This window comes from Rhinolophus hipposideros, assembly GCF_964194185.1.
Source record: "Rhinolophus hipposideros genome assembly, chromosome: 16".
Taxonomy (NCBI): Eukaryota; Metazoa; Chordata; class Mammalia; order Chiroptera; family Rhinolophidae; genus Rhinolophus; species Rhinolophus hipposideros.
Window position 1 is genome coordinate 47,880,176 of NC_138062.1, and position 17,820 is coordinate 47,897,995.

Below are 17,820 nucleotides of genomic sequence, written 5' to 3' on the forward strand. Positions count from 1 at the left end.
TTGGGGGTCCCTCACCCCTCTGCTGGAGAGGAAGCTGCTGGGTTTTCTTGGAAGCAGGAAGGAGAGGCTGTCTCCTCAGGCTGACTCAGCTGGGCATGAGGGGAGTTTCCCACAAAACTGTTTCTGTCCCCCACACACACTGCTGGTGAGGTCTTGGGGGGGCCTGAGTCCGACTGAGATTCTGTGTGCCCCCTTTACAGGGGATGTGCTGAGAAAACAGGCCCACAGCCCACCTGGGACTGAGGCAGCTGAGTTGGGCCTATGGGAAATGACAAACAGTAGGGAGGGAGGAAAGTGGGGGTCAATGTTTGGAGAAAGTAAGTACTGGGATCTCTGAAGGGGACAGAGACAGGCTGGGAAGCCTAGGGCCCCACAGAACCTCAGCAGGGTCCAGGAGTGTGTGTGTCTGCTCAACTGTGGATCTGTGTGTGGCTGGCTTGTCAGGGCGTGTGAGAGTATGTGAGGCCTGTCTCCCCAGTACATTTGTCTGTGTGTTGGCCTAACCCTGCAAGGGTATATAGGGTCTGTCTGTTTTGTGTATGTGTGTGTTGGGGGAGTGAGTGTGTGTGTATGGTCTTTGGAAAAGGTTGCATGTAGCTGGTCTATATATGCATGTGTTGTTTTGGAATTCATATGGCTAACCTATTCATATCTGGTGTGTATGTGTGTTTGTGTGTGTGAGGTCCATGGCTTGCCTCTGTGAGGTCTGTGTGTGGTGAGTTCTGTGGCTGGTGTGTGTGCGTGTGTGTGTGTGTGTGTCAGGTATCTCTGTGCCATTGTTTATGAATGTCTGGCTATGGCCTGTCTGTGGTTGGTTTGTGTGAGTGTGTGTGCATATGCCAGGGTGTCTCTGTGCCAGTGTGTTTAGGAATGCACCACTGTGGCCTGTCCATGCCTCTCTGTACTGGATGTGACTGTCGGTTCATAGCATGTGTGAATGTCAGTTTGTCTGCTTGCATTTGTCCATCTGTCGGTGAATCCGACATGTGTTACCATGTGGTAGTGTGTATCTGTAAGTCTTGGTGTCCCTTGAGGCCTTTTGAGTGTGTGCAACTGTGTGGGGAGCAGGGGAGGGGCCTTTTTTGTCATGGTGTGTACGTGTCCTCTCCATCCGTCTCATCACAGGTTTGTTTTTCTCTTTTGCCTCTGAGTGTCTTTCCGAGTTGGTGATCTTGCTTGTGTGTGTGTGTGTGTGTGTGTGTGTGTGTGTGCTCATGTGTTGCTTTCTCTTGTGTGTCAGCATCTGACAGTGTGTGTCTGAACACATCTTATGAAGCTCTTGAGGTGCTTGTGCTGAAAGTGACTGTCCCTTCTCTGAATCTGTCAACTTGTATGCATTGCCACTTGTATCTAACCCACAATCATCTCTGTATCTGTGTGTTTCTGGCCTGTCACATTTGTCTCAGAGCGCATGTAACCATGCTACTCGGTGAGCCAGGCTCTGTGCTCACCTGAATGTCTCTCTGTGCTTGTGTTTGGCAGTATGTCTCTCTTGTCTGTATGCCCAGTTGATTTATCTGTGTCACACACACCCTGCCTGCATACTTCTGGCCTGTTGATGGCTTGGGTGTTTGGCAGAATTTCGATCTTGTTCCTGAGTCTGCCCTGTCACTGACTGTCTGTGTGACAGCCATTGCTGGGTTTTTTTGCCCAGTGTGTGTCTGACCCTGTCAGTGTGTCCCAAGTTGGCAGTCTCACTGTGGCAGGGTGACAGGGGTTTGTGTGTCTGGACTGGCTCTCTCAGGGTGACTGTGTATGTGTATACTCCTTGCCACCCCCCCAAGTCTGGCCACCCTGGGCCATGTTTACTCTGCCCCCAGCTGACTTCTGCCCTGCCCCGGGAGGGGCTGACCCTCCCATCTGGTCTGTCCAGCCGGCCATCCACAGGATGTTCTCGAGACGCTGTCTCTGCCAACATCCCCTCCCTCGGGCCACCCTCAGGTCAGGACCCAGGCGTCCAGGGCAGCAGGGGGTGGGGCCGCAGCGTGGGGGCTCTGTAAGGGCCCGGGAATGAGGGTGGGGGGGCGGGGAGGCGACGGGCCCAACAGGTTCCGCCTCATTCCTGCTCCGCCTCTCACTTCCTGGGTGCCTGCGGTGTGGGGGAGCAGGGGTGTACGGGATGAACCCCAAGGCCTGAACCCCAAGGCCTCGGAGCACTTGGGTGGGGCACTGGGTTAGCTAGCAAGGACTCACTCCTGCTGGGCACTCTAACACCCAGGAAGAGACAGGAGGAGTCTGGGTCCTTCTGCGTGCCAAGCCTCCTCCCTGCTTCTGTGCCCAGCTCTGGATGCAAAACGTCCCATCCATTATTCACCTAATCCCCACAATGCCACAATGAGTAGGACATATTATCCCCCATTTTCAGATGGGTAAACTGAGACTCAGACAGCTGTGAGAGCAGAGACAAGATTTGAACCCAGCTCTATATGCTACCCAAGACCCCCAGCCATCTCACCAACTGCTTTCCCTTCCCTCTGTAAAAATGGTACATGTGGAGTGGAATATGAACCCAGGCCCCCAGGAGGCCCGGCTCAAGGGGGCGCCCAGCTTGTTCTGAGTCAAAAGGGGCCCCTGGATGAAATGAATAAGAAAACGGCTTTAACCGTTTCATCGCCAAGAAGGCTCTGCCAAAACTTCCTGTGGGCTGTGGGGGGAGGGGCTGGGTTCCCGGAGGCCAGGGATGGGGGAAACGCCTGTAGTGACCTCGGCAAGGACCAGGTAAGGGACCCTCCTCCCCCAGAGCAAGGGGTCCCCAGAACTTGGTTCTCGGCTCCCCTGCCTGGAGGGGGGTCTCCGAGTCCACAGACCCCTCCCCAGGGGCCTTAGTCACACATGGGGAAAGCCGCGAGGAGTGAGTCACAGGGGCGGAGAAGGGGGAGCGGGGTCGGCTGCGGCCGGGGACCCCCGGGCTGGCCTGAGTCACGCACCCCGGCCTCGCTAACCCCAGCCCTCTTCCCCGGAGACCGGGAGAGGGAAGCGCATTGCAGACGACGGAGCTGGAGGAAGATCTGGAGAGGAGGGGAGGAGGCACTCGGGAAGCCCTGGTTCCCATGGTAACTAGGGGGGGGTCTCTCGGTTCGATGGGGGAGTTCCTTCCCTGGCAGGGACGGCCCCCATGCGCCGGGGAAGCCCCCGCGCGCAGCGTCGAGGGGCCACAAGTTTCAGGTCGGACAGGAAGGGGTTAACGGCAGCCCCCTCCGGGTTTCACCCGGGCTCCAAGGCCTGGGTGGGGCGGGACTGTACACCGCGCGCCCTCGCGCGCTCCGCCCCCGCGGCCGCCCACGCACGCGCGCATGCAGCTAGCCCATCCCCTGCTCCCCGCGCTCGCACGCACGACCGCGTCGGGCTCCACGCACGCAGTGACCCCCGTCGTGTCTCACGTCACGCACGACGCACGCGCCCCCGCAGCGCGGGGAGGGGCCCTTCCAGCATAGAGCAGCAGGTTTCAGGGCGCCTAACGTCCCTGCACAGTTACTACGTCTGTTGAGTACTCTGCTCCCTGTGACTTTGGCACCCCCCCCCACAATGTCACAAACTCTCCGACCGAGTTTCACATGGACACAGGATACCCCTGCCACACGATGGCACAAACCTTCACTAGTCCAGCCAGTTCTGCAGCGAACGGAGACTCACCCCCAAGGCATGGTCCCTTGGACATACGGAGGCATAGTTACACAGACGCACCCATCTCACACCGTTTGTGGTAGGGACACAGACAGGTCCATCTTCATATACAGGTGGCATACTCAAACACTCCGATAAAGTCACACCATCACCATCAAGACAAAGTAAGACAAAGCCTTGGACATCAAGACACATGATATGCTGTGATACAGTCATCACAAAAGACGCGCGTGAAGTAAACTAGGGTCACAGAGACAAACCCAAAAGCCACAAACAGGGACATTCAGATTGTCAAGGGTACATGGAGAAACCAAGGACACACATGACAGGGTCACACTGTCACAGAAAGACACATGATGGAGAGAAAGTAGGACAGTCACACAGAAAAACAACCTAAAGCCACACTGAGGTGCTGATTTTCACACTTCTAACAAAGAATAAAGAATATACCGTGTTTCCCCGATAAGACCGGGTCTTATATTAATTTTTGGTCCAAAAGACGCATTAGAGCTGGTTGTCCGGCTAGGTCTTATTTTCGGGGAAATACGGTAAACATAAAGCAAGGTCTTAAATAGAGAGCATGTGCCCCAGTCCCTGACATCCCCCCACCCACACACCACCAAGTCACACATAGTCTGTTGCATAAATTCCCAGGGCTCCAAGACAGGTGAATACAGATATACACACCTATGCGCACTCAATCAGACAAATGTGAGCACACTTCATAAGGACTCAGACACACAGACAAAGGGAGGTGTATAGGATGGGAGTTCCTGGAAGGATGTCAGTGTCTGAAGTGCAGAGGGCCTGTATGTGCCATGGTATCTCCCCTATGGCTGTGGTCAGCCCTGGGGGAGGGGCATCCATCCTCCAACTGTGTGACCCCAGGGTCCCCATCCCAGTCCTCATGACTGGGTCTCTGCCCAGATGTGAAGGCCAGAGGGTGCGGGCGGGGGTCCAGCTGTGGCCACAGGGAGGGGTTGAGTCACCCACTTCCCAGCAATACTACCCAGGCTGGGCCCAACTGTTCCTGGAAACAGGAGGGGGTGGGATCCCCAAATCAGCTGGGGACTGCTGGCTCAGACCTGCCCTCTCTGTCCCAACAAAACGAGGGCCTCCAGACCATCCCCCAAATTTGGATCTCCCTTCACTGAAAATGGGAGTTTGTATCCTTTCCCCAAATATAGGTTCCCAGCCCCGAAATGAGGGCTTGTGACCCCTTTCATTGAATTGAAGGTATCTGGATCCCCAATAGTGTGACTCCCTGCATCCTATAACAGAGATTACTGCTCTTCTCTGCCAAAACAGGAGCTCCTTTTCACTCCAAACATTAGATTCCTGATGCCTCAACTGATGGCACACGGACCTTTCCTTAAACATGGGGATTCAGATAACCGCATATCTAGAATGCCCGTAATGTCAAATCAACAATAGAACAATTCATGTCTATATTGCCAATATTTGGATTTCCAGATTCCTCCTAATCATCAGGATCCCTGAGGCTTTTGCAAACACTGGGGACCCCACTCCAAATGTTTGGTGATCCTAGCATGTCCCCCAATATTGGGCAACTAGGCCCTCTCACAAATATTACTCCCCACACACACCTTGTTCAGGTACAGCTCTAGTTCCTGGCTCACCTTCCACTTATACCTAGGACCAGGGTGGCCCGTTTCCCCCTATTGGCGGCACCCTCTCCTCCGGTGGATGCGGGATTGGGGAGCCAGCGGCAATGGTTTCCACGTCCGCCCGCCGGAAGGCAGCCCAGTCCGGAAGCCAGCACTACCGGTCTGCCCTTGTCCCTTTCCCCTTTACTCTCTCCTCCCACCCAGCTCCCAGGGGCTAGAGGCTGAAAACAACGTGGGAAGGGGATGTGAGGGTGTAGATAAGCCTCGGAGGCCCCCACGTGCGTGCGTGCGGCTGCGCATCTGAGTGGGTTGTAACCGCGTATCTGGTGGTAGAGTGACTCTACTCTGTTCTTGAGAAGTGGCTTGGGACTGTCCTACTGCCTAACCCGCTCCGGGGCAGGGTCGCAGGAGACAGGCTCTGGGTTGGAGGGAGCAGCGCCCCTCTCCTCAGACCTAGACTCACCCCCAAGGCAGAGCCCGCCCCCCTCTGGGTACTGCTAATAACCTCATTACGTCGCCCTCACCTCGGGGAAGGGCTGCCGGGGAACTCAGGCATCAAAGGGCGCTGGCCCGGGCTTGACTCCTCTCTCTAAAGCCGGGTCCACCCAGAACCTCTGCTTCCTCGTCTGCGAGCCGGGAATTAAAACACTTGAGTCCTGGGGAGATTTTTCTTTTTAACGGGGTATATGCACAAAAAGTCCTGGGGAGATTTCAACCGCCTATGTATTTCAATCGCTTAGCGCAAGGACTGCATACTATAGGCACTCAATAAAACGTGACTGCGACTTTATTGTTTAACTGCTCTTGTTATCACTTTCCTTTGAGCCCCTCCATCACCCGGGTGGAATCCTAGACTGGAGACACTCGCTTCCCACTAGGCCGCGTTCTTGCGGTCCGAGCGCCCCCTGCTGGGCCGCGGGGACCTGGTCTTGAGTTCTGAGACCTGAGGACCCTGGCTCCAAGTTCGGGGAGATAAAGCACAATGAAAGTTCAGTGGAGGACGGATCCAGGGTGGGCAAGTGTGTCTATCACCCAGGACGTGCGTGTCTGGCTGAATCATCTTGCCCTCAACCTAGGACCACATTCATGACCCCTTATTTACCCCGGGGCAAGACTCCCAAATCACCTCCATCAGGAAGAATCCTTTGGAATCACCCCTCTTAAGTCCATAGAATGCATTAGGGCCTGACCCTCCCACCGTTTAGATAAAAACTCCGACCATAAGGTAGGTAGACAGCAGAATTTCTTTCACCGAAGGGAAGGTACGTGAATGCGCCTGTATAACCGGACGGGGTAGTTCCGCCTAGGATGCTGAGGAACGATCATGAGGTCTCCCCTACCCACAAAGAGCGGGGGGGAAGAGGGATGCGCAAGGCTGGCCCAGACTGACCCCTAGCTGCAGGGCGAGCACCCGAATGTTGCCCGGATCCAAGATGGCAGCACTGGAGGCCTGAGCAGGCGCCCGGAGGAGATCACGTGACCTGGGCGGGGCCTGCGCCTAGGGGGCGGGCGCGGGGCGGCGCTCTAGGCCGAGCGGGAGGTCGCAGCTGCGGGCTCTCGCTGGTGGAGGATCGTAAGGCGGCTGCGGTGGCGGGGCTCCGCGACTGCGGTCGAATCTGATCCGGAGCCATGAGCGTGGACAAGGCCGAGTTATGCGGGTCTCTGCTCACCTGGGTAGGTTGGGGGCGGGGCCAGGGACAGGTGTGTGCCCACTCTTTTTCGCCCAGGAGTCCCGGCCTTGGCTCGGTCCACTTTTCGGTCCTGGGGCTGGGAGGAGGAAAGGGGTCGTTGGCCGGAGAGGCCGTTGGACTCTGGCCTGAGCACCCGCCCCCATCATGTGGCAGGCCTGTGTGCAAAGAACAGGTGAGACCCCGCCCCTTTGTGGCTGGGTCACGTGGGGCCAGGGCACAGGTGAGCTGGCCTGTTGACGCAAGGCCTTTGGGGACCAGGTGACTAGGTTCCTGGCCTAGTCGCACGGGGTTTGTGGGACAGAGGTGAAGTGAGGCCACGCCCCCTCAGGTCCCAGGTGAGCAGAGGCCACTCCCCCACGGAGCTGGCTTGCTGTAGCAAAGCGGGCCAGCCCCAGTCCTACCGAGTGAAGTTCCTGGTGACAGGAAAAGTCTAGAAAAGGGTAGTGGCTCAGTGGTCCCAAGTCCTGACTCTGCCCATTGCTCTTTCCTCTCCCCCACAGTTGCAGACGTTCCACATCCCATCTCCTTGTACCAGCCCCCAGGAGCTGAGCAGTGGCCTGGCCATAGCCTATGTGCTGAACCAGATGTGAGTGGGGCTGAGGGGAGGGTCCCAAAAGGGTCCCCCAGCAGCTCATCCCACCTTTTCACCCTCAGAGATTCTTCCTGGTTCAACGAGGCGTGGCTCCAGCGCATCTCAGAGGACGCAGGTCCCAACTGGAGGCTGAAGGTGACAGGTGGACTCTACTGGGGGACAGACTGCTGAAGAGATGATTAGGAAAGGGTCAGCTAGACATGTTCTGGATGATGGGTCAGCTACACTTGTGATCTGGGTAATGGACAGACAGACCTGGCCAGGAAGAGAGATAGATATCTGGTGATCAGCCAACTATTCTTTCATTCATTTGTCGAGTAGGCCTGGGCGTGCAGCAAGGAGTAGCACAGACAAAAACCTGTATGCACAAACAAACGTTGACTTCCAACAGCAGTAAATTATATGAAGACAATGAAAGCTGGGCCATGAGAGAGAGGAACTGAGGATTGGTGGGTGGTTACTCCAGATGGGCTGATATGCATGTGAGACTTGGAGGAACGGTATTCCAGGCATAGGGAACAGCAAATACAAAGGCCCTGAGCTGGGAATAAGCTTGGTGTGATCAAGAAATGAGAGAGGTCAGAACAGAAAGCAAGGGGGTTAGGAATGGTAGATGAGGTCATCAGGGGCCTGGCAGGCCCCAGCAGGGAGGTGGATTCTATTTTAAGAGCCGTGCAAAGTCAAGGAAAGGTTTTAGCAGAGGAAAGACTTGGGCTTGAAAAAGCTCCCCCTGGCTACTTGGAGAGGAATGGAGGGTAGGCAGCAAGAGTGGGAGCTGAGATTGGGCAGAGATGACAGTGGCTAGGGCCAAAGGGTGGTAGGGCAGGTGGTGAGAAGTGATTGGATTCTGGGGACATGTGAACAAGATGAGCAGGTGGACAAAAAGGGCAGGCAGCCAGACAGATTAGGCCTAGGAGAGAGGACATTCAGACAGAGAATGGGGCCAAATGAGTTGAAGCAACCAGGGATTGGCAAGGGAGGTGAAAAATAAAAGGATGGGGTAGATAGATTCAGAGTGAGGGCTGCCTGGCCCCTTCTGGGGGGCTCGGGGACTCTGGACACAACTCTTTGTCTCTCCTTAGGTCAGCAATCTAAAGATGATCTTACAGAGCCTTGTGGAGTATTCCCAGGATGTGAGTAACTGTAAAGGGATTTAGGGGGTTGTATTGGGAGGAGGAGAAGGAGGAGAAGGAGAGTCTGTGGGCCCCTGACACCCATCTACCCACCCGTCTTCAGGTCCTAGGACATCCCATTTCGGAGCAGCACCTCCCAGACGTGAGCCTCATTGGCGAGTTTTCAGACCCTGGAGAGCTCGGCAAGCTGCTTCAGCTGGTGCTGGGCTGTGCCATCAGTTGCGAGAAAAAGCAGGGTATGGGAGGTTAGAGGGTTCACAGGGGAAGATCTGAGGAACTCCTCCTCCTCAAGTCTCAGTCTCCCCGACCTTGATCCCCAGAGCACATCCAGAAAATCATGACACTGGAGGAATCAGTTCAACATGTGGTGATGGAAGCCATCCAGGAGGTAGGTGGGGGTGCCCAATGTGGCAAGGAGCTGCAGGGGAGGGGACATCTCCAGGGCAGAGGCAACTGGGCACAGGCTTTGCCCTGGTACGGCCTGGGCTCTGTCTGGAACTTAGCTGGCCAGATTTCCCTGTCTCATGTGTCTGCCAGCTCCTCCCAGCTCTGTCAATGGACCAGGCCTCCATGTGTGCTGGACGCACAGCAGGAGGGCAGACTCCATTCCAGGGCTATAGGGGAGAAATGGCTTTGGAGACAGGAGGATGAACAGGTTCTCAGGCTGGATTGTAGAAGCCTTGAAGGCTGCCCTCAGAGAGCCCAGACCATCTCAGTGCCACCCCACCTCCCTCTAGCTCATGACGAAAGACACCTCTGATGCCTTGTCGCCAGAGACATATGGGAATTTTGACAGCCAGGTAAGGGGTAGGGGACCTGGTTAGGGTCCGAACCCCATTACTAATTTTTAGGACTGTCTAAGGAGGAGGGACTTGTCCTTATGCCTATAAACCACTCCCATCCTGCAGGGTCCTAGCCTTGGCCTTGCCAGGTACCCAGGGTTTCCTCATCACCTTCCTCCGGTCCCCTGGGGTCCCAACCCTCTCTTAGATCCTGAGAGTTCCTTGGCTCCCTCCTCTCTGCCCCTAGAGATCCCAGCCTCCTTCCCCTAATCTCCTCCCCTGGATTCTTGAGTTCCTTGCCCCTTCCCCTCCCCTATCAGTCCCGCAGGTACTACTTCCTGAGTGAGGAGGCTGATGAGGGGGATGAGCTTCGACAGCGCTGTTTGGATCTGGAGCGGCAGGTGGGGCCGAGGTGGGGGGACCACAGCTGCTCCCAGGGCAGGGTTGCCTACATAGCCCCCCTCCTAGCTCCAGCTCACTGCACCTCCTACCTGCAGCTGGTGCTCCTGTCAGAAGAGAAGCAGAGCCTGGCACAGGAGAACGCAGTTTTGCGGCAGCGGGTAGGCCAGCCCGAGGGTGAGGGGGCCACTGGCCTCACTGCCAAGAAGCTGCTGCTGCTCCAGTCGCAGCTGGAGCAGCTGCAGGAGGAGAACTTCAGGTGTGTGCAACTGGGACTAGGGCCAGGCCAACCGGGGGATTGGGGCAGTGCAGCCCCCTCATTTGTTGACTCCCAAACACCCGCCAGGCTGGAGACCGGCAGGGAGGATGATCGTCTGCACTGTGCAGAGCTAGAACGGGAGGTCACCGAGTTGCAACAGCGGAACCAGGCGCTGACCAGCCTGGCCCAGGAGGCGCAGGCCCTGAAGGATGAGATGGACGACCTGCGGTGAGTGGTGGGTCCCTGGATCTCCACCACATGCCCCATTGCCAGAGTGCCCTTCTGATGCTACAGTACCTCTGTAACTCCAAAATGCCCAGTGGACCCCTACAATGCCCCCTAGAGTCTACACTGCCATCCTGGACCCTATTGCACTTTTCTGGACTGCACCACATCGTCTGAATATCACCAAGCTCCTGGGTCCATGGTGTCCCCCAGGGCCCCCCAGTTCCCCCCTGTTATCCCACATTGTATCGCCCAGACCTCATAGTATCCCTGTGACCCTACCAAACCCAGGGCCCCCCACAATGCTCCCCAGACCTCACTGCACCATTCTGGGTTTTATGCCCCAGGATCCCATGGTGCCCTTCAGGACCCCATAATTCAATAACCTTACAGTCCCTTATGGTTCCACTGTGTACCCCATGACACGACTGTACCTTCTTACAACCCCAGCGTGCTTAGTGGGCCCCCATAGCACTCACCCCTTCTAGCTCACTGTGCCTTCTGTAACCTCAAAGGGCTCCCCTGTGACCCCATGGCACCTCTGTAATGTTAAAATTTGAGGACCCCATACTGCTCTGACTCCAAAGCTCCCCCATGACCCCACCATGGCCCCTGCACCCACAGTGCCCTCGTCAATCCCACAGCCACCTCACAACTCCAAAGTGTCCTTGGAGGCTCTTCAATCCCTCTGGGCCTCCATCATTCCCCCTGTAACCCCAAAACCATTCTGTGTCCCCACACCGACATTCCTGAGCCTCCTTGATTATGACCTTAGCTATGCATTGATGCTTAGGGTTCCTTTTATGCCTCCTAATAACCCCCAATAGCACCAGGCCTGGGCTGACCCCTGACCTTCAAGACCCATCTCCTTGAACTCAAATGCTCCTAGGCTGACATGACATCTGCGCCGAGGGCCTTGCATGCAAGTGAACTCTGACTGCAGACCCGGGCCTCCTCTCCCCACTTGCCCCCTCCCCTAGGCAGTCCTCGGAGCGTGCTGGGCAGCTGGAGGCCACGCTGAGCAGCTGCCGGCGCCGCCTGGGGGAGCTCAGGGAGCTGCGGAGACAGGTGCGGCAGCTGGAGGAACGCAATGCTGGCCATGCAGAGCGCACACGGCAGCTGGAGGATGAGCTGCGCAGGGCTGGTTCCCTGCGCACCCAGTTGGAGGCGCAGCGGCGGCAGGTGTGCAGGGGCTGGGGTGCCAGGGAGCCTGGACCTGGGCTGGGGCGGGGGCCTCTCATGGCTCACACCTTTCTCTTTGGGGACCCTCAGTGGGGTGCTGAGCCCCTCAGAGGTGAGCGCTGTCTTCTTTATATGTAGGCCATGCCCTTTAGGTAGGCCAGCTCATCTCCAGGTTTTAAACTCCGCCCCTTCTCTTAAGCCCCACCCCTCTTTGAGGTTGGGTCCTCTGGCTTCCTTCCTTCCTTCACCTTGTACTCAGTCCTTGCCGCTTGTTCCCACCCTGCCGTTCTCACCCCTCTCCTTTGTTCAGGTTCAGGAACTGCAGGGCCAGCGGCAGGAGGAGGCCATGAAGGCCGAGAAATGGCTATTTGAGTGTCGAAATCTGGAGGAAAAGTATGAGTCTGTGACAAAGGAGAAGGAGGTGAGGCTGATGTCCCACCACCGAAGCCCCACGCTGCCTGTCATGGGGTAGCCCACTCCCCTGGATGCTGAGTCTGCCTCAAGTGGCATCTCTTGCACTCTGTTCCTCCAGCGGCTGTTGGCAGAGCGGGATTCCTTGCGGGAGGCCAATGAGGAGCTACGCTGCGCCCAGCTGCAGCCTTGGGGCCCCACCCAGGCCGGTGAGGTTGGGGCCCATTCCGAGATCCTACGGTGCGGGCGTGGTCTGGGGCGCTATTAGTGCAGGCAGAAAAGGCAGTGTCCCAGGTCTTGTCTAGGATGGGGGAAGAGCTAAGCCATGCTGGAGGGACACTAGAGGGGAAAGAGGTGACAAAGGCTGACAGAAAGCAGGAGCTGTACTCCTGAGCTCAGGGTAGGGCCCAGCATCACAGCTCCTTGTCAAGCCGGGTATGGGGCTTGTATCTAGCCAGACTTTTGGCAGCATTTGAGCCCCCAAAGATGATTCTTGGAAAGAGGACCCTTGGGACGGGAGTGGGGGCTGTGCAGCTACTTGAAGACTTTTCTCACATTCTCCAGACCCCTCACTGGATCCCACCTCACCGGCTGTGGAAAACTTAGCAGCAGAGATCTTACCTGCGGAGCTCAGGTATTCTGCGGTCACTCAGCGCTTTGGCCCCATCCTGGCCTGCTAGTTCTCCCCCTCCCCCCAGCCCTGCCCGCTGTGCAGGCACCTACGATAGCCCAGCCTGCTTGGCTTGTGTTCCAAGTCCTAGCTGGGCTCCTAGGCCACCCACTCCTCATTCTGCCCTTGCCTGGCAGGGGCTCTAGCCCTATTGGTGGCTTGCCTTGTTAGGATCCATCCTCAGTGCATAATTAGGTCCGATCTGTCTGGATCCACTAGCCATGCAAAAATCCTACGCCCCAGCCCCTCTCACACTGGACTCTGCCCCCTGGGCACAGCCCTGTCCTCAGTGTAGCCCCTGCTAGGTTCAGTGCCCTTTGCCCTGGCCAGATGGACTCTCCCACCCCAGCTCTTCCCATTCCTGTGTCTTGCTTTCCTGCAGCCCCTTCCCTGTGTTCAAACCATCTCCTGTAGCCCTGCCCTTGCCTCGCTCTACACCTAGGTCCAGCTCAGCCCCACCCACTTTGGTTCCCCCAGCGCTCCATCCACGTCAAGGCCAAATCACCAGACTCTAGTCCTACCCCAGGGTCTGTCTGGGCTCTTCTCCAGGTCTCTGTCCCTTTCCTAGTCTCCTCTGCCCGGTCCCCCTGCTTGAGCCCGGGAAGGCCTGCGGGGTGACGGGTCCCCAGCGCCGTTCTACTCCCTCCGGGTCCGCAGGGAGACGCTCGTGCAGCTTCAGCTGGAGAACAAGCGCCTATGCCAGCAGGAGGCGGCGGACCGGGAGCGGCAGGAGGAGCTGCAGCGCCACCTGGAGGACGCCAACCGTGCGCGCCACAGGCTAGAGACACAGCACCGGTGAGGACCAGGTGGAGGGAGGTCCCTCCACACGTGGAGAGGGGCCCGAGGGCGAGTGCAGGCACTGAGCGGCCGCCCCCCCTCTCAGGCTGAACCAGCAGCAGCTGTCAGAGCTGCGGGCCCAGGTGGAGGACCTGCAGAAGGCCCTGCAGGAGCTGGGGGGCAAGACGGAGGACGTGAGTGCCTGCCTGATGCCTCCTCCCTGCCTAGCCCTCCCTCCTGCCCCCCAGTAACCCTCTTCTCTCACCCCACTGCTGCCCGATGCCCCATACAGTCCATTGTAAGTACCATTGGACCAGGGTGGCACCCCTACCCCAAGGGTTGGCATCTCTGGACCCCCACTTACCCCATGTCTCTTCTCTCTCTCAGTCCACCCTGCTGAAAAGGAAGCTAGAGGAACATCTGTGAGTCCCAGAGGGAGGGTACTCCTTGGGGGGGGGGTGCTGGGACAGAGGTGTGGGGGCTGCAGGGTGTCAATGGAGAGTCATTTATGAGAAGAAAAAGGCAGCAAAAATACAGACTAAAGGCTCAGATCTGGTGGGGTCTTAAAGGCCAAGGGAAGCAGTAAGGACTGTTTTGGGGGAGCAACAGGAGCCGCAGAGGGAATTTCAGTAAGGTAATATAACGAAGTGACAGTCGCCTTTTACTTTTTACATTGTTAAAAAAGAAACTATTTTAAATATTGATCGTGTTTATAGTTTAAAAACCAAAATGTGTATTCTCCAATTGATTCCATTTCTACCCACTCCACCCCCATTCCTATTAGTTTATTATGGAAATACCTCCAGAGTTTTTAAAGCAAATACAAATGAATATGAACATAGATTTTTATTCTCATTCCTTATTTACACAAGAGGTAGCATAATACTATGTGCTGGCCTGCGCTTTGCTTTTCCTACTTAAGATGACTGGACAATTTTTCCAAATGAATAAATAGTCACTTTTTTATATAAATATAGCAGCCTGTGTCAACTGGGGTTCCGTGGGGAAACGAGGCTTTACAGAAAATGATTTGTGTGGTGGTTTTCTCTGTTCTGGCCAAGGATGGAATATAGGGCCAAATTATACAGTAAAATGTATTTTCTTATAGAGGCTGGAAACCTAGAGGTGTTACGACCTTAATTCTTCTGTAGAATTCTGGTCCAGAAAGGCTAACCTGTAGCGTTTTTTGTGACTATCCTAATGTATTTAATTCATTCTTTCTCAACAAAGTAAAATGTTACACATGCATGATTTCACTTGTATGCAAATATATCACAAGTGGAATTAGTTGCTCAGAAGGCACATGCCTTTGTAATTTTAGTGGCTATTAAATGTTATATATGTTCCACGTTCAATGCACAATAATAGTCTCATCTACAGAGAGTGTTATCAAATCTTTTGCTACTGGTGACATAGGGCACTGAACCTGGGTGCAACTTATAGCTTGCATTTCCTTTCCTTTTGTCATAAGAGATTTGCATTCCGGAAAGATCACTGGCTGCTGGGTAGAGACTGGAACTTAGGGGTTGAGACTAGAAGAGGCTGGCAGGGGTGATGGTGACCGGACCAGCATGTGGGCTGTGAAATGAGAAGTGGACAAATGGAAGGCTGATCTAGGGGTGACACACACACCTGACTAGGCGTGTGGAGGGTTGTTGCGGAGGAGGTGGTGGGGCCAGAGCACACAGCACCTGTGCTTGTCGCGCAGGAAGAGAGAGCGATCTTTGCAGCCAGGTAGGGGCACTCATAGCCAGCTGGGAATGCCGTGGTTACTGCTGCTGCCTGTCCCCTGCCCACAGGCAGAAGCTGCATGAGGCAGATTTGGAGCTGCAGCGGAAGCGCGAGTACATTGAGGAGCTGGAGCCACCTGCTGATGGCAACAGTGAGCAGGGCTCAGCGGCCGGACAGGTGAGGGAAGCCCTGAGCTTGGCATGGAACTGAGGGGCCACCTTGTTCCCCCAGCAGCCCGACGTATCGAGGAACTGCAGGACAGCCTACAGAAGAAGGAGGCGGACTTGCGGGCCATGGAGGAACGGTACCGCCGATATGTGGACAAGGCACGCACGGTGAGGATGCTAGGTGACCTCCTACCTGGGTTGCTGCCTTCCATTGGCTCACACCACCCACCAGTTTGTACATCTCTGCCCCACCCCATGTCTGTCATATCCCATCATGTCATAGACTTGTACACGCGCTGTCACACTTAACACATCCCAATGCATGGAAAAGGCTGTGAGGCCAAGGTCACCCTGGCTGTGTCTTCCCCAACCCCTAGGTCATACAGACCCTGGAACCCAAGCAGCGGCCACCTGAGGGGGCATCCCCGGAACTCCGTACCTTGAGGACACAGCTCCGGGAACGGGAAGTCCGAATCCGGCACCTGGAGGTGGGTGCCCTCATCCCTTCTCACTGCCCCCAGCATACCCAGGCCCTTGACTATTGCCTCCTTGGCAGATGGACTTTGAGAAGAATCGAAGTCAGCGGGAGCAGGAAGAAAAGCTGCTCATCAGTGCCTGGTATAATATGGTGAGTATACCAGCACCATGGCTGGAGTGTTGGGGGCAGCCCGTGGGCTCACCTGATGCCAACCACACCCCTTCCCTCCAGGGCATGGCCTTGCAGCAGCGAGCAGGGGAAGAACGAGCGCCTGCCCATGCTCAGTCATTCCTGGCACAGCAGCGGCTGGCCACCAATGCTCGCCGTGGACCCCTGGGACGCTTAGCATCCCTGAGCATGCGCTCCACTGACAAGCACTGACGGACTTCAGGATCCTGCCCAACCAGTCAGGGCTTAATCCACCCTGGATTCCCCCAATTCACCTAGGGCCCAGCATCATGCCTGGGTCAGCTGCTCGAGGGCCTTGAGGTCATTCTCAAGGGCCTTCTGCCTTTTGCTTTCCCAGATGGGACAAGAGCGCAGGACAGGGTGTGAGGCAGGTATGGGTCTGTTCTTTTTAGCAATGTGATTCTTATCCTTGATATTCTTCCTGGGGTTAATGAGCTGCCAGGACAGGGAGTGATTTTATATTTGAGAAGAAAAATAATAAAGACTTTTAATCTGCCCTGGCTGGATTCTGGGGACTGAGGTGAGGGTGAGACGATGGGCCAGGGACTGCTTTTTAAAAAGGACCGACTTGTGTTCTTACTAAAGTGTGAGTAACTGATAGTACCTAGTGGGAGGTGACATTCATATTTGCGTTTGTGTAACTACATGTGTGGTAGGTTTTGAAGAAATTTCAGACAAAAATCTTTGCCTCCTGAAGCTATTATTTCCAATGAAGGGAGATAGACAATAAACAAAATAGATAAAAGTTTGATGTGAGAAGGGCTATAGAGAAAAATAAAGCAGACGAGAGTAATAGAGATGCAGGAGGTAGATTTAGGAAGGAGGTGATTTTTAATAAAAGCCCAGCAAAGGAGGCCTCACCAAGGAAGTGACATAATTTAAGCAGAGACCTGAAGGATGTATGGGAGGAGCCATGTAAGTAATTGAGGAAGAGCAATCCAGCCAGAGGGAACAGCATGTGCAAAGGTCCTGAGATGAGACCTTGCTTAGTGAGTTAGAGGGACAGTGTGGAGTGAGTGAGGGGAAAAGAGGAGACGAGGGGAGGGAGATTGTTCAGGGCCTCGTGGGCTGCGGGAAGACTTTAGCTTTTATTCTAAGTTAGGTGGGAGTCATGGAGGGTTCTAAGGAAAGGACGGACATTACCTGATTCAGGCTCCCTTTGCTGCTGTGGGAGGAACTGACTAGGGTGGGGGGGTGGGTTAGGGCCAGATTTGGGAGACCAAGGCAGAGGTCACTAGTCCAGCTTATAGGTGCATGATAGTGGGGGCTTGGCCATAGTGGGGGCCCTGCAAGAAAGGGAAATGGTTGGATTTGGGGTACAATTTGATGACCAAGCTGATGGGATTTGCTGCTGGGTTGATGTGAAGGGGAGTGAGAGAAAGAGAATCTATAGGTGACTACGGTTTTGGTCTCATCATTTGGAAGGACAAAGCCAACAGACAGAGGTTGGAGAGTTGATAGGGAGCTGGTTCAGGTTATGTCTGAGATGCCCAGGAGATCCCCACATGGAGACATTGAGCAGACAGTTGGCGCTATGGGTATAGAGACGGGAAGGATCGTAGCTGGACTTCTAAATATATAGAGTCATTGACATACTGAATTAAGAACACTGAAAGGGTGTCTGAGAATTCAGGGACGTGGGGTGAAGAGGTGGCTTGCAGAATCATAAATCAAGGCTGGCAGGAGCAAGCTTTGGTCCTGGGACTATGGCTGGTACAGTAATGAATGAATAAAGCTGTGTGCACTGATGGGGCCATTTCAGAGAACAGAGTTTGGGAGGAAATGGGCAGGGCATTATCAAATAACCTGGAAAAATTCTCAAATCCGGCAGCATAATGCCTGACAGGAAGTCAGGCTAACAACGTTTGAGTAGAAACCACTA

At 55.3% G+C, this 17,820-nt stretch overlaps 1 protein-coding gene across 7 annotated transcripts; it reads left to right on the forward strand.

Annotated features, from left to right (window-relative positions):
- Positions 1-6,755: 6,755 nt before the first annotated feature.
- Positions 6,756-16,663, forward strand: HOOK2 (hook microtubule tethering protein 2). Of its 7 annotated transcripts, none has more exons than XM_081077215.1 (22): positions 6,760-6,926; positions 7,444-7,529; positions 7,598-7,677; positions 8,618-8,668; positions 8,772-8,904; positions 8,989-9,056; positions 9,406-9,468; positions 9,771-9,851; positions 9,948-10,108; positions 10,196-10,336; positions 11,314-11,515; positions 11,826-11,936; positions 12,048-12,135; positions 12,491-12,560; positions 13,254-13,391; positions 13,480-13,567; positions 13,761-13,795; positions 15,173-15,255; positions 15,336-15,439; positions 15,649-15,759; positions 15,828-15,899; positions 15,981-16,663. In XM_081077215.1, the coding sequence occupies exons 4-22, from the start codon at positions 8,633-8,635 to the stop codon at positions 16,128-16,130; spliced, it is 1,935 nt and encodes a 644-aa protein (XP_080933341.1). In that variant the 5' UTR covers positions 6,760-6,926; positions 7,444-7,529; positions 7,598-7,677; positions 8,618-8,632; the 3' UTR covers positions 16,131-16,663. The 7 variants fall into 7 exon arrangements, with proteins under 7 accessions (XP_080933340.1, XP_080933341.1, XP_080933338.1 ...); XM_081077212.1 differs by having other exon boundaries at positions 7,598-7,670; XM_081077213.1 differs by having other exon boundaries at positions 7,598-7,670; positions 15,339-15,439.
- Positions 16,664-17,820: the final 1,157 nt, after the last annotated feature.